The following is a 16190-nucleotide window of genomic DNA, read 5'->3' on the forward strand; positions in this document are numbered from 1 at the left end:
TTCACTGTTTCCTTTTTTCTGTTATTATTATTATTATTCCACTTTAACCAGAAAATGTGGAGTCTTCTGTGACATCTCACTGCTGAGCTGTACTACTTGGATAGCCACACATCATCTTTTTACCTGGATATAATTTTCTCGCTGATTTCTTCATCCCTTGTTCCCTGCACATCAATTCTGACTGTCCTTCAGTCCCTTTAATAACTTTAAAAAAGTTATCTGTTCATGTTATCTCTTGTGATCACAGATATAAACAGATATAAACAGTGACTTCCTATTACTCTTAGGAAAAATTAAAAATATTTCTCACATGTTCTCAACTGCCCTTCTTGATTTGGCCCCCATTTCCTCTCTATCTTCATCTCAAACTGTTCTCTCCATAGATACATCAGTCATTTGTTTACATTTTCTGGCTGGACAGATATTTTTATTCCAAAGACATAGATCAGTGGAGAAGTGTAGCCTGAGGAAGGGATGTTACTATCGTGATTTTTGAAGATACTGTGTGCTGTGCTTGAAGATTCTTTTGAGGCATTTCAATGGGGATGCCACCCAGGCAGCTGGGTATTTGGACCGAGATTTCAGAGCAAGATTTACTCTGTCACTGTAAGTTGAGAAGCCATCAGCCTGTAGATAATAAGTGAAGCTATGGGAGTAGTGAGACAGATGAGAGAATCTGACCTCCCATCAAAGGCCCTTGCAAATTCTATTATTTTTTCAGAAACACTCTTATACCACTTCTCTAAATACTCCTTCAACACCATCAAAGGCTGCAGAATCAATGAGGCCTCCTCACTAAATTGTATTACCATGTTGCTTCATTCTATAGTATTTGCCAGTCTGTAATTACAGATGCATTTCTGAAATTACTGGTTAGTATCTATCTCCATCAATAGATCTAAGTACCACAAGCACAGAGAAATACATCAATACCTGGCAGAGAACCAGTTTATTATAGGTGCTCATAATATGTATATTTAACTATTGATGAAATGGTTGAATAAATGAATGAAAAAGAATTCTGTAGTATTTGTGCATTTTTTACTGTAGCAGTGAATGTACTAAATCAACTCAGTTCCCTAATATCCAACTACATTAGGCTTCTTTGTTAGTTGTTCTGTTTTTAAAAAGAAACTTTAAGAATAATTTTTATTTACATAAATGTTGCAGAGTTTACATATACCCCACATCCAGTTTCCCCTATTCTTAACAAGTTACTTCAGTATGGAAAGTTTGTCACAATTAATGAAACAATATTGATACATTATTATTAACCACAATCTATACTTTAAGATTACTTCGTTGCTATCTAATATCTTTTTGTGTTTCAAGATCCCATCCAGGATGTCATATTACATTTAGCTATCACGTCTCCTTAGGCTCCTTCTTGGCTGCGGTAATTTTTCAAAGTTTCCTTGTTTTTGATGACCTTGACAGTTTTGAGGAGTACTGCTCAGATATTTAATAGAATGCCCCTCTATTCGAATTCGTCTGATGTTTTTCTCTTGCAGACTGAAATTACATGTTTTGGGGAGGAAGACGAGAGAGGTAAAGCACTATTCTCTTCACATAGTATCAAGGGAACATGCTATCAACATGGCTTACCATTGCTGACGTTAACCTTGATCACTTGGCAGTTGTCATATTTCTCAGGTTTCTCAAACTTCTAAATGATTCTACCACCCATCCATATTGTGCTCTTTGGAGGAAAGTTACTATGCACAACCCACACAAAAGGAGTAGGGAGTTGTGTCTTGCTGTTTTATGTACTCAGTGTGTCTACCTAATTATACTAGAGCTCTGTTGGTATCATGGTAAAGTATAGGGGAAGAAAGTGTTCTGCAATATTCTGATTAAATTTCAGTCTTTTAGTTGGCCGGTGTCTTGGGGCTGTGACCTTCATAAGTGTTTCTCCAATGGTATAGCTTTTTGGTTTCTTTTCCCCCTCTGTCCTCTACTCCTTTTTCCAGTTGTAGCATTCCCAATCTATTTCCTTGAAGCCCTGACCCATGGCCTATGTTTTATTTCCCCTTAGGTGAGACAGGAAGGCTGAAAGGGACTGGACTGAGAGGAATTCCCTTCCTCCTACCGGGATAAGTCTCTGGTAGTTATTGCCTCTGGATTAAAGGGCTTTGGTGTGGAGAAGACTCTGGGCATATTTCACAGTGGTCACTCTCCCTCCCCCTACAGAGCCAGGAGAGGATCTTTTTCAGGTCTTCATTGTGAAAATCTGGCAGGGTTCTTGGAGGTAAAAACCCCAAATGTGTGGGAATATCCCCCTAAGACTATGGCTCCCAGCAGTTTCTCACATCACAAGTTGTCCGTACTCAACCTCCAGCCATTCATCAAAGTGTTTAAGTTTATGGATCCAGCTGTTTCTCCTCTTGGTTAGCAAATTTCAGTTGAGTTCCTCTGGTTGCATTTATCTCTACAGTTTTGGGGGAAGCAGTCTGCCCAGTTCTCTCATGGGTCCAAGAAAAGTTGTTGATTTTCTACTTGTCCAGCTTTGTCTTGTTGTAAGGATGGGTGTGACCAGACGTCCATGTTACTTTCATACATAAAACACATTCCTTCTTGTTTCCATCTGTGATCATCTTAACTTTTTTCTAAATCCTCTGTTGTGCATTTCATTGTTGCTCAGACTTCTGGAAAACCATCTAAATACAGTTTAAATGAATCTTTGGTAAGAAGATAACTTTCTTCCCAAAATGTCAGTGTGATTATCCAAGTTAAACATTAGTATTCTGATGTGAGCCATTCTAGACATGGTTCGATGAAATTAACTGAAGATCAGACCCACTGATGAAGAATTTAAGCAAGATTAATACCTTCATTTTAAAAGGTTGGTAAGGTGAGTAAGCACATTAATGGTTTCATCCATTACATCTTTTTGTGCTGAGAATTGATGTCCTTGTCCTACCTAGGTAAAGAATTTTTACTTCTTGGCAGAAATAAGATTATTGATAAATTGAACTATAGGGGTAATTTTTCTCAATTAACAAAATGGACAGTGTTTGCATCAAGCTCTTATCTAGTAGCTCATTGTATATTGGGCTGTTTCTAAGTCAGTCAAAGTTTAATAGGGATGGGGAAGAGATTAATTATCAGAGGGTCTCCTTCTCATTAAAAAATAGGTTTGGGCTTCCCTGGTGGCACAGTGGTTGGAAGTCTGCCTGCCGATGCAGGGGACACGCACAGGTTCGTACCCCGGTCCTGGAGGATCCCACTTGCCGCGGGGCGGCTGCGCCCGTGAGCCTTGGCCTCTGAGCCAACGCGTCCGGAGCCTATGCTCCGTAACGGGAGAGGCCACAACAGTGAGAGCCCCGCGTACCGCAAAAAAAAAAAAAAAAAAAAAAAAGGTTTACCACTTGAAAACTGGTGAACATTGTTTAAATATCATTTAAACATTGTTTAGTACAAATAAGATGTCTTATAAAATGTTGTCTATAATAAAATTCTCTTTTATTAAAATATGTATTTAATGTTATACTTGTATATTTTAAAAACTGCAACAAAAATATGGAGCAAGTACATATGATTTTTTTCTTTTCTCCTTTTTGCTTGTTCATATTTTCTGAATTGTATATAATGAACAAGTAATGTTTTCATGAAAAGAAGAAAACTGTAGATGTTAAAATAAAAAGAATAATTCATAAAATTATAGGACTTGAATAGACTTAAGCCAGTTCCTAATTTCTTCAGTTGAGGAAACGGAGGTACACACACAAAAAAACAATCTTCTTGAATCCTCTGTTTCCCCATTTCTGCTTAAAGAAGAATAACCATGTTTAAAGAACCAGCTCAAATATACATGGCTTTGGCATTTCTATGCATGTCTTGTGTCTCTCACCATTTGTAGAATTCTTCCAGTATAACTTGAATCATGAGTAGAAGGAAGAAAAGGAAGAAATGCTATGGGGATGAGGATGGCTTCTGTTTACCACCTGTCCAACACTTAACCATATATCTTACTTATGTTATTTTAATTAATCAATTTTTAATTTTTTTTACTTACAATGTTTCCAGTGTAAAACAATTCATTTATACATATATACGTATATACATACATATATACATATTCTTTTTCAGATTTTTTTCTATTATAGGTTATTACAAGACATTGAATATAGTCCCCTGTGCTATACAGTAGGTCCTTGTTGTTTCTCTCTTTTATATATAGTAGTGTATATCTGTTAATCCCAAATTCCAATTTTATCCCTCCCCTCCCTTTCCCTTTGGTAACCACAAGTTTTTTTCTATGTCTCTGAGTCTATTTCTGTTTTATAAATCAGTTCATTTGTGTTGTATTTTAGATTCCACATGTAAGTGATATCATATTTTATTTGTTGTCTGACTTACTTCACTTAATATGATAATCTCTAGGTCCATCCATGTTGCTGCGAATGGCATTATTTTGTTCTTTTTATGGCTAAATAATATTCTACTGTATATACATACAATATCTTCTTTATTCATCTGTCAAAGGACAGCTTAATTAATCCTTACAATACCTTCAAGACATAAATACTACTCCCATTTTGCAGATGAATAAAAGGAAAATTAAACAGGTTAAGACCTTTTACAAGTTTCCTTTGTCACAACCCACAGAATTCAGGTTTTTGCACAGGTTCAAGTTTCTCCAAAACTTAACATATAGTAAGTACTCAGTAAACATATTTAATAATTGAGCTATTTAGGGACCATTTGCTATTCAGGGACCAGATTTGCAGTGTTTATCAGCAGCCTGCTGATCTCTCAGTTTATTCACAATTAAAAACATCTTTGACCACAACTAGTATTTGAAGTCCAGATTCTCTAAGCAAATAGAATTGCTTTTCATCACAGAAAAAGTGATCACCACTGCTGCCATCTGGCTTCCTTGTTCTCTTCTTTATTGTACTTCAAAGTGTTTTCTCAAAAAAATTATTTGCTTGCTTAAAGTACTATCACTTTCTTTTTTAGACCCATCGTCTCGACCATGCACTAACCTTTTATCTCTGAGCTTCAATTCTAGAGCTAAACAACAGTAGCTTATATATCTAGCACTTTCATAAAAATTATCACATTGGATAATTTGGAAACAGATAGGACAGATATTATTACTTTCATTTTAAGGATGAGAAGGCTAAGTCTTCAAGTGGTTCAGTGATTTGCTTATGAGCTTATGCAACTGATACAGCTCTTAAACCACAGATCTAGGACTCAAGGGGAGTTCTCTGACTCCAAATATAGTATTCTTCCCTCTATGTTATATGGTCTGATGACACAAAGCCATTCTCTTTATCGCACCTTTAATGATCCACTATAAATTCTGCTGTAGCTTAGTTTTGCTTCCATTCTTACTAGACTTTTTTGATCCCATAGTTTTTTAGCTTTTGTTCCAGTTAGAGTTTTTAATTGCATGCAGCAGAAACTCGCTCTGGCTGATTCAACAGGAAACAAATTTGCTGAAAGGGTATCGGATAGGTGAGGAGATCATGGAGAAGCAGGTTGAGAAACAGATGGGAACAGGGGAGGAGGGCAGCAGTCAATCATCTGCCAAAACCATGCTCTAGAACAGGGGTCCCCAACCCCCAGTTGGAACTGGACCACACAGCAGGAGATGAGAGGCGGACAAGCGAGCGAAACTTCATCTGGGGCTCCGCATTGCTCCCCATGGCTCACATTACTGCTTGAACCACCCATCCCCCCCGCCCTCTCCCCCGCACCCATCCCATCCATGGAAAAATTGTCTTTCACGAAACCGATCCCCGGTACCAAAAAGTTTGGGGACCGCTGCTCTAGAACACAGGGTACCCCTGGACACCTTTACTAATACCTCTGGCCTCGCTGCCCTTAAAAACAGGATGTTGGTTTTCCATTGTCCTTGCTTCTTTGTGTCAGTGTCTCCTGTTTCAAAGTCTTGGATGGGTATGTCTGATTGGCTGAGTATTGATCATGTGGTCGTACTCTAGCTTCCAGGGAAGTTTGGAAACCACAGGTTTCCAAGTAAGTATTTTTAGCCTCTATCATGGAAGGTGAGCTCTCTCTCCCACCAAGATTCATTAAGCATACACTGCACCAAACATAACAAGGAGGTTGAAATAATTGAAAGTCCCCTGCCATGACCCCAAAATGGCCAAATTCTAGTACTGATTCCAATTTAGTTTTGCAAGTTCTTTCTTTAGGTGAACTTTCTTTGAGATGAGAGACATATTTAATTTACAACTATGTCTCAATTGTCACTCAACCAATAATTACACTTGCTCTGCAGCATTCTGAAGGGTCTAAACTTGTCATGTAAGTTTCATTTATCTTCTAAGAAATTTCTCTTTCAAAATTATCCTCTAATATTTCTCTCAAATGAATGAGTTTCATCAGGGCCTGACAGCATGAACTGGTGACTTACAAAATATTTTCAAAGTGTGAAAACTATATTGGCATCTTTCCACAGCTTTAGGTTTTAAGATATGCCTTGTTATTTTACTTTAAGAATTCCAAATATTTATTTTACTAACAATATGTTTCTGACATTGAATCATCCTTTCCTCTGCAGTATTTTTGAACAGTGGCTTCGAAGGCACCATCCTCTTCAAGAAGTTTATCCAGAAGCCAATGCACCCATTGGGCACAACCGGGAATCCTACATGGTTCCTTTTATACCTCTCTACAGAAATGGTGATTTCTTTATTTCATCCAGAGATCTGGGTTATGACTATAGCTACCTACAAGATTCAGGTAAGGCTCAGTTTCTTTCATGTGAATTGCTGAGTCTGGTGTGACCAATGTCTTTTGAGAGAGTGCAAAACCTTATGTTTTTACAACGTTATCCCCAAATTATTTAAATTGGGAAAATGCATTACGATCCTTAACTCATCACTGATTTATTACTACATGGACCAAGTTGCAAGAATCTTTAAATTTCTGTCCTTTCTGCTTAATATAGAGCATTTTGCATATGGCAACCATGGGAAGAGCACTAAAATTAAAATCAGAAAAAAAATGGGTGTGAGACGTGACACTATAAACTGACTTTTGTGTGACCTTGGGAAATTTGACTTCAGTTCCTTGAATCTCAGTTTCTTAACCTTAAATATTAGGAATAGAATACCTCAAAGAGATATTTGATAATTAAGAGTCTAGGGCAGTCAGCCCAAGTTAAACATCTAGCAGTTTTGAAATCATCTTTGGGAACTTCCTGCTAGGCTTACCAAGAAAATTTGTGAACATTTTGAAGTTAAACACAGTTAATAATAATAATGATAATAGCTATTATAATAATAATTGCTCTGACTATGATTAAGTCTAGGATTGTAATTAGATCTAGGCTTTAAATAATCTTCTTTAGTAGTAGTATGTCAGTATCTTTTTGATAAATACGGAACAGGTAGTAATGTCTCCCCCTACCTGTGAGCCTGCTACATACCATGCATGCATTATTAATCAACCATATATTAGGGGAAGTATTATTTTCCCTAGAATGAGGTAAGGACACTGATGCTAAGATAATTTAAGTGACTTTCCCAATAGCAAACACCAGTATGTGGAAGAGCCAGATTACAACACTACAGGGTCCTCTCCACTGCAACACAAGATGGTCAACAGCTAAAAAAACGGTTAAACAACACAGAGTTTGTGGATACGAGGTATTCGACCAGCACTGATGTTTCATTATATTCATTGATAATTCATGGAAACATAAACAGATTAGTAAAATAAAATGAACAAATGAATGACATTTACCAATTTCCTACCTCCTGTTAAATTTTAGTGACACATAAATGAATGACATACCTCCAGACCTCAAGGAGCGTTAAATTAAATTCAGTATGGAAGTCAGACAGTTGTGCAAAAAAGTGTGAAACATCAGGCTGGGTTAAGTGCAATAAAGGAGTCATAAACCGAATCTTATAAGAGCACAGAGGAGAAAGCAATGACTTCAGAGTAGTTCAACCTAAAAAGACAAGACAAGGCCTTGAAGGATGAGCAGGCAGGTAGCAGGTAGAAAAGGGTAGGGAATATTCTAAACTAATAGAATAACAAAAATAGAGGTGTAAAGTGTACTCTGTATTTCTGAGATGCTAAATTCTCCTATTTGAGTAGTATGAGCAATGAAAAATTACACTGAGGAGACAAATTGAGTTATTTCATAATAGCTAATATATTATGGATCTTTTCATGTGCCTGGAACTCTTCTGGGTATGCTGTGTGCATTATTTCCTTTAATTTTCATAATTACCCTGTGAGGTAAGCACTATTATTTCTTTTTCCTGATCATAGCTGAGAAAACAGAGGCTTAAAGAATATAAATAACTTGTCCTGGGCCATCTAGCTAGTATGTGGCACAGCAGAACCACATTTTAAGGCCAACAGGAGAAACTGTATTTTATCAACCTTTTCCTGCCCTTGGGGGAACCATTAGTTGGACAGATTTGGGTTCGATACCTGTTTTGCTTTATCTGAAGACCATAGCCAGTGGAAGGAATACTAAAATGGCTGGTAGAGGAGATGAGTTCTTTGAAAACCTGGAGATCACTAAGCACAGAGGATTTTGCAGAGGGTGGAGGTATGGTAAGGGAAGGGGCTCCCAGTGAGTCAAAAAGAGGGGCAGTCTCAAGTGAAGTGTTTTTCCCTCCTTCTAAAAACACCCACAGTACATAAAGAAAGGAGAATATTGGTAATGGTTTTTCATAGAGTCACCACCAGGATTTTCTAATTTCCATTTTCAGAACATAACAGACTCTTTCACGGGCTCTTGCTTTTATTACACTATTCTCTCTGGCTAAATTCTGATCCATAACCATTTGTCACACTCTCAGATACAAAATCATTGTATACATACACAGAGTCATGTTTAATCATTCCTTTAATAGAGTTACATGGTAATTTTTCTACATATGAATCTTTCCCCCCGCTACCTTGGCTGTGAGCCCTACAAAATCAGAACTGATACCTTGCAAGCTTCTCCAGTCTTCTCCAAATGGTATCTGGTATGGGGCTAAACCAATGAATTCACTTGAATGCAAGTGATATTTATCATGAGGGATGGTGTCTCTTAACCAATACATATAAGTAAAGCTTGCTAGAAAAATGTCACACTTCTTAATACTCAGGTCATTTCTAGATTAAAAAAGAAAATTTAACATCTTTATTGGAGTATAATTGCTTTACAATGGTGTGTTAGTTTCTGCTTTATAACAAAGTGAATCAGCCATATATATACATATATCCCCATATCTCTTCCCTCTTGCGTCTCCCTCCCACCCTCCCTACCCCACCCCTCTGAGTGGTCACAAAACACAGAGCTGATCTCCTTGTGCTATGCGGCTGCTTCCCACCAGCTATCTAGTTTACATTTGGTAGTATATATAAGTCCATGCCACTCTCTCACTTCATCCCAGCCTACCCTTCCCCCTCCCCGTGTCCTCAAGTCCATTCTCTACATCTGCATCTTTATTCCTGTCCTGCCCCTAGATTCTTCAGAACCTTTTTTATTTCTTAAGATTCCATATATATGTGTTAGCATACAGTATTTGTTTTTCTCTTTCTGACTTACTTCACTCTGTATGACAGTCTTTAGGTCCATCCACCTCACTACAAATAACTCAACTTTGTTTCTTTTGATGGCTGAGTAATAATCCATTGTATATATGTGCCACATCTTCTCTATCCATTCATCTGTCAATGGACACTTAGGTTGCTTCCATGTCCTGGCTATTGTAAATAGTGCTGCAATGAACATTGTGGTACATGACTCTTTTTGAATTATGGTTTTCTCAGGGTATATGCCCAGTAGTGGGATTGCTAGGTCATATGTTAGTTCTATTTTTAGTTTTTTAAGGAACCTCCATACTGTTCTCCATAGTGGCTGTATCAATTTATATTCCCACCAACAGTGCAAGAGGGTTCCCTTTTCTCCACACCCACTCCAGCATTTATTGTTTGTAGATTTTTTATGATGGCCATTCTAACTGGTGTGAGGTGATATCTCATTGTAGTTTTGATTTGCATTTTTAGATATTTTTAATGTATTTCAAGTCTTCTCTTGCACTAGATATTTTCTAGGTGATTTTATTGGTTTATTTATTCTTTCTGCATACATATGTTTAGTAACTACATTGTTCAAGGCATTCTTGTAGATACTGTGGATACAGTGGTAAACAATGTAGTCTCCTTCTTCACAGTGCTTACATCCTAATGAAAGAGAAAGACCTTAAACCACTACTTACCTAATGACTTGTTTGTTTAGAGATGTGCATATCTCTAGGGGTCAATGAAGTGACATTTCAGAGAATATCAGTAACAGGAAGAATTAATTAGTTGAAAAGGAGGTCTTGATTATGAATTTTGGCCATATTGCTAGGATAACAGAGCCATTAATGAATTTTAAACAAATCAGGATCAAATTTGAGTTTTCGTAAGATTACAGTTGCTGCAGCTTGTAGGAAGTTTTTTTTTTAATTTTATTTTATTGAAATATAGTTGATTTACAATGTTGTGTTAATTTCTGCTGTACAGCAAAGTGATTCAGTTATACATATATATACATTCTTTTTCATATTCTTTTCCACTATGGTTTATCACAGGATATTGAATAGAGTTCCCTGTGCTATACAGCAGGACCTTGTTGTTTATCCATTCTATATATAATAGTTTGCGTCTGCTTATACCAAACTCCCAATCCATCCCTCCCCCACCTCCCCCCCTTCCCCCTTGGCAACCACAAGTCTGTCCTCTATGTTAAAGACATAATGTTGAGCCAAAGAAACCAGACATCATAGAATATATACGGATGATTATATTCATATAAAATCCAAAAAGGTGCAAGTTTTGTGTCAGTTGCAAAGCGCATTCGGGGAGGCCAGTGAACATGCTGTTACGAGTATCCAGGGGAGAGGTGAAGGAAGTTGGAACTGCAGTGGTGGTAAGAGGCAAGGCAGAAAGGACAAAAAAAATTGATATTATTTTGAAAACAAAATGTATGGAACTTGGAAAATGATTACATATAATAGGTGAGAAAGAAGGAGATATTAGAGTTGCCCTTAAGCTTTCTGGCCTGTGCAGATGATGAATGGTGATTGAACTCATTGAGATAGAAACAGTAGGAGCAGGGCCAGACATGGAGTGAATCTCATGGTGGTATCTGTTACACAGTGAAATGGGGTGAATGGCACATCAGGATAAATATATCTCTGAGGCAGTTGGATAGCCTTGAGCCTCAGAAAAGATTCTGCCTGCAGATACTAATGTGAGAGACGTCAGCATATAAATTGTTATCTTTGCCGATCTTTACAATCTTGCCTAGTAGTGATTTTATTCTGTTTTATAGGTAAGTAGATTGAGAACAAAAGATAAAGTGACAAGTTCTAAGTCACAAAGCTCGTAAGTGGCAAATATAGAATCCCAAATGAATTCTCTCTCCATGATTCCACAGAAGAGAGGGTTCTCTTTATACTTGCCTTGTACACAAATGTTCCACCTCGTTGTCCCTTCCCTAGTGTCCCAAATGGGTACTTTTTACTGAAAAGGCAACAAAAATCACTGGAGGAGAAAAGGGAAAGAAGGCTCAAAGAGTCACATTAGGGGATTAAAGGTATTTATTATTTATTTATAGTTAAATTTTTAAAAATAAAATTGATTCCAAATGTTTTATCTATTTAAAGTCCTTTTCATATAGCTGTGAGCTTATGCCACTAAGTTTAGAGAAGTTTTGCTTTAAAATAAGCAACAGCAATTGCTCATTTTCTATTTTATGAATTATTCTGTTGTACTTTCAGGGAGTTTAAAATTTATCTTTCATTCTTCTAGTCATTCATTTATTCATTCATACAGCAATGTTTACTGAGACACAATGCCAGAATAGAGTAAGCTAAACTTTAAGCTTACTAAAAAATTCTCTAAAATTTCTTGATATAATTTAGTTCAGGCAGTTAATTATTCATCATTTAGGCACTCACGTTTATAATTACTTAATCATTTTCCGTAAAAGGCAGCTGATGTCTTCTTGCTTTAGTCAAACATTTTCTCTTATAATTGAATTTAGTGATGTTTTTCAAAATTGAGTAGCAGGTGATTTTGTTGCATGCATGACTGATTGAAAGGTGAGACCAAAAACCTTTGGCAATGAAGGGTTGAGTCCTTGATGCTGTTGGCAAATGTAATCCTGCCTTTTGTCTGGTGTTACTTTGTGAAGAGCTTCCTTCTTCCAATATATTCCAAAAGACCTGAACATTTGATTTTAAAAATGAGAGGAGGAGGCATGTTCACAGTAACTGGAGGGTCTCATTCTGCACATGGGGTTTGATGAGGACTTGTTCACTAGTTCTTCCCTATGTGTATACACAGGTGCATACTGTTCCTTCTGCCTAGGATGGCTTGCCATCAGCATCCCACACTCAAGTCCTAATTTATTCTTCTACTCAGTAGGATAGTCTCCTGGGATGCCTCCTCTGACTCCTCAGGCAGTTATAGGAGGTGTTTTCCCCATTATCCCATTGTATCTTTTATATACTTGCATTGGAACAGCATTGCTCTTAAAATAATTTGTTTACTTGTCAGTCTCCTCTTCCAGTTATTATTTCCTTCAGTCCAGGAGCTCTGCTTACTCAGCCTTTCACATGCAGTTCCTGGACCACCACCTGACATTTATTGTGTCTCAGTAAACATTGTTGTATGAATGAATAAATGAATGAATAGAAGAATGAAAGATAAATAAGACATACTACTTGCTCTCAAGGGTTCATGATGAAGCCTGAAAATTAAGACATACATATAAATAATTACAACATGTAAACAACTGTGCCAAGTGTCACAAAGGAGCAATAAAAGAAAAGAGTCTTGGAATCCAGAAGAGAGAGCTGAGCAGAATCAGTGTTCAAAGCAGGTGTGAGAGAGAAAAACTCTTACTGGAAGCTGGTTCAGTTGAAATATTGATGGAATTACTATGGAGTAAGAAGAATCGATAACAGTTATAAATTACTTTTTATGTGAAGGACATCATTCCAAGGTTATACATACATTGCAGGGTTTAAATATTACAGGCAAACTTTCTAAGTTACAGATTTTGAATTGGTTAAGTTAGGATAATGATTCCTAACTACCTCATGTGTTTGTTGTGTGGATAAATGGGCATATGGATGCGCTTTGGAAATGACAGAGCACCAAACAAATAGAAGACTCTATGATTATTCTGAAGAGAATAGGTAACCAAAAAAATGGAATTTTAAGTAGGTAAAAAAATAGAAAACTTTTGATATTAAGAAATAATTTAAAGATACACCATTGAGGCTCAAAAGCAAATAACTGAGGAAGACAAGTCTAAATTTCAGGTTGAAGACATTGAGAAATACAGAGTGTTTCAAAGAAGACAGTCCATTGGTGACAGTAAAATTTAAGACAACTTGAAATGAACTGAAGTAGAGAAATAGTAAGAGAAACTGGAGAGCAGAAGGACAGACAAAGAAATAGTGTTTTAAAATTGTGAAAGAATTTGAGCTGAGCCTTAAGCAATAAAGAAATCATACATATTATGTAACCTCTATGTAATCTGCATTTTGTGAGACATTTAAAATGCACTATATATTGAAGTGACTAATAACAATGCAAACTAAACATTTGTAATTTCATTTTCAAATTAACTTTTAAATGTGTTAGAATGGTAACCTTTATGTTTGATGAAAATAATTTTCACATTTTTAATTTCTTTATTTTAGCTTTGTTAGCTTTCATTTCTTAGATTTAAATTAATATTAATCCAAAGTTATGAATCTTTTTATTATAATTTATTTTATAATGTTAGTTCTTTGCAACTTATTGTCCCCTCCTGATGAAGAGAAACCTAAATCTGCTCAATTGTTTCAAATTATGCTTACTGGATTCTAAGAATTTTAGAGGTATCTTAGTGACAGCTGGTAAAAGGACAGTACCAAGGACAAAAAAGGAGAAAGTAACAGGAGAAATGGGGTTTGAGCCCTGTAACCTCACTTAAGCCAGGGAAGCGCCAGTGTTATCTTCTTTGAATGAAGATTGGAATTTAATATAAAATTAATTTTTGACAAATTCTCCTGCTTTAACTGTTTTCAGTGCTTGAGTTTATGGCGATCAATGAGACTCCCACTTTACATTTCACTTCATGTTGCTACCCATTCTTTCCAAGATATTATATTAAATAAATATTAATTTTCTTTTTATATTGTTGATCTAATTTTTATGATATATGAAGCTTACATATAACAGTAATTTCAGAATATCCTAAGGTACTTTATCTTTTATTGTTGTAGGAATCTAACGAACTTTAAAAATAATTAGGACTTTTTGAAGTGCAAAAGGCAGAAACTCCATAGAAACAAGATTAGATAAAAAGATAATTTATTGGTTTACAAAATCCAAAGAAGGAATGAACATTTGAAATGTAAGAAAGACAAAGATGCAGCTGAGACTGAGGAACAGCAGGAACCAGCAAACTAAGCTCCCTAAAGATTCATTCTCCCCCTCTCTCTCTTCCCCGCTCCCTACCCCCTCTCTAGCTCTAAGATGGTTATCAGCTCCTGAGTCATCTGACTCTTAATTCCAGCACAGTGAATTCTGAGTAATGATTCTGACTGGCCCAACTTGAGTCAGTTGTTCACTATGAACTAATCAACAGTAGCCAAGAAAATAAGTCATAAAAAAAATGTTATAGTTCCCACATCAGCAACAGGGGGAAGGTAGGGATGGGGAGTAGATATAGGCTCAAATATCCATGGCCTAAATAAGTTAGTTTATTTATTGCTCAAATGGCAGTCTTGGTATGTTGTCAAACACAAGCGCCATAATTTCAGGGACCAGAGCTGCTTGTTTCTTGTAGTTCTATAAGACCTAGGGTTTACCCTTGATCACATGATCTATGGTGGCTCACCAACATACTATCTGCATTAGTTGAAAGGAGAAAAGGGAAAAGGAGAAGGCATACCTTTTCTTTTTAAGGGAACTGCCCCAAAGTTACATGTATTACTTTTGCTCAAGACTTAAGTCACATAGCCATAATTTGCTACTAGGTAAGCCCAAGATGCACTCTCTTCTTTCCTTTGTATCACAAAATGGATATAGAGTATCTTAGAGTGTCTTGTAAATAGTGATGGGAACTTTAAAATCAAGCAAATAGATATAATAAATTATTAACCCCAAGTGGAAAATAATGTAAGAAAGGAAAGGTAATCATAGAATAATATTTGGTTCAATTGTGAATAATATTTAAATATTAAAAATAATGGAAATCCGAGATGTGGATTTGACCCCAGATCATGGTATTATTATGCTGAAAGTATGGAGGAAAGAAAAGGGAAACTGTGAGAGAGCTCAAATCATTGTTTATACCTGAGGAACTCCAGAGATAAACTTGACGAATTAAGAAGTAGTAATATTTGCCTATTATTTAGAAATATGGAGTCAAGTAACAGAATAAATAACTAAAAGAGTAACAGTAGCTGACTTGGGGGCACGCACTGTACAATTTACAAATCAGATAATATCTATGAAGTTTAAAACATCCCAACAAGGTGGTATTGTTTTCCTATTTTCCTGATGAAGAACCTGAAGCTTAGGAGTATTAGGTGTAACTTTCCCAAGATCTTATAGCTGGTAAGTAGCAGAGCTGGCATTCAAACCCAAGCATCTGACTCCAAAGTACTATGCAAGGATGATGATGATGATGATGATGATGATGATGGTGATGATGATAGTAAAAACATTGGGATGTCTTTCTATTTCAGGACCAGATAGTTTTCAAGATTACATTAAACCCTACTTACAACAAGCAAGTCAGATCTGGCCATGGCTCATTGGGGCAGCCATGGTAGGGTCTGTCCTCACTGCTGTGCTGGGAGGACTCACTAGCCTGTTGTGTCATCGAAAGAGAAAGCAGCTTCCTGAAGAAAAGCAGCCACTCCTTATGGACAAGGAGGACTACCACAGCTTGTTGTATCAGAGCCATTTATAAAAGGCTTAAGCAATAGAGTTGGGCCAAGAAACCTGACCTCACTCTAAATTAAATGATGTTAAAGTCCCTAGGGGTTGTCCCAGAAGAAATCCTTGGCGTGTGTCTATGAAGATCATTATTAGAATTGTTATCTTAATACAAAATATACCCCTCGTCCAACTCAGGTAGAAGCCACCTGTGCTTGCTTTGCTATATTTTGATCATTCCCTTAATAGTTTTCCTCAAGCCCATATTT

General features: G+C 36.6%; 1 protein-coding gene across 1 annotated transcript in view; it reads left to right on the forward strand.

The window, feature by feature from the left end:
* Positions 1–15955, forward strand: part of TYR (tyrosinase) — a gene marked incomplete at its 3' end in the record, with an annotated part of 110286 nt that extends 94331 nt beyond the window's left edge. Inside the window, exons 4-5 of the mRNA XM_079929657.1 lie at positions 6536–6717; positions 15729–15955. Of these exons, the coding sequence (XP_079785783.1) occupies positions 6536–6717; positions 15729–15955 (409 nt within the window). The remainder of the gene's footprint in view (positions 1–6535; positions 6718–15728) is intronic.
* Between the last annotated feature and the right edge of the window lie 235 nt (positions 15956–16190).

The sequence above is a fragment of the Stenella coeruleoalba genome, assembly GCF_951394435.1.
Source record: "Stenella coeruleoalba genome assembly, chromosome: 8".
NCBI lineage: Eukaryota > Metazoa > Chordata > Mammalia > Artiodactyla > Delphinidae > Stenella > Stenella coeruleoalba.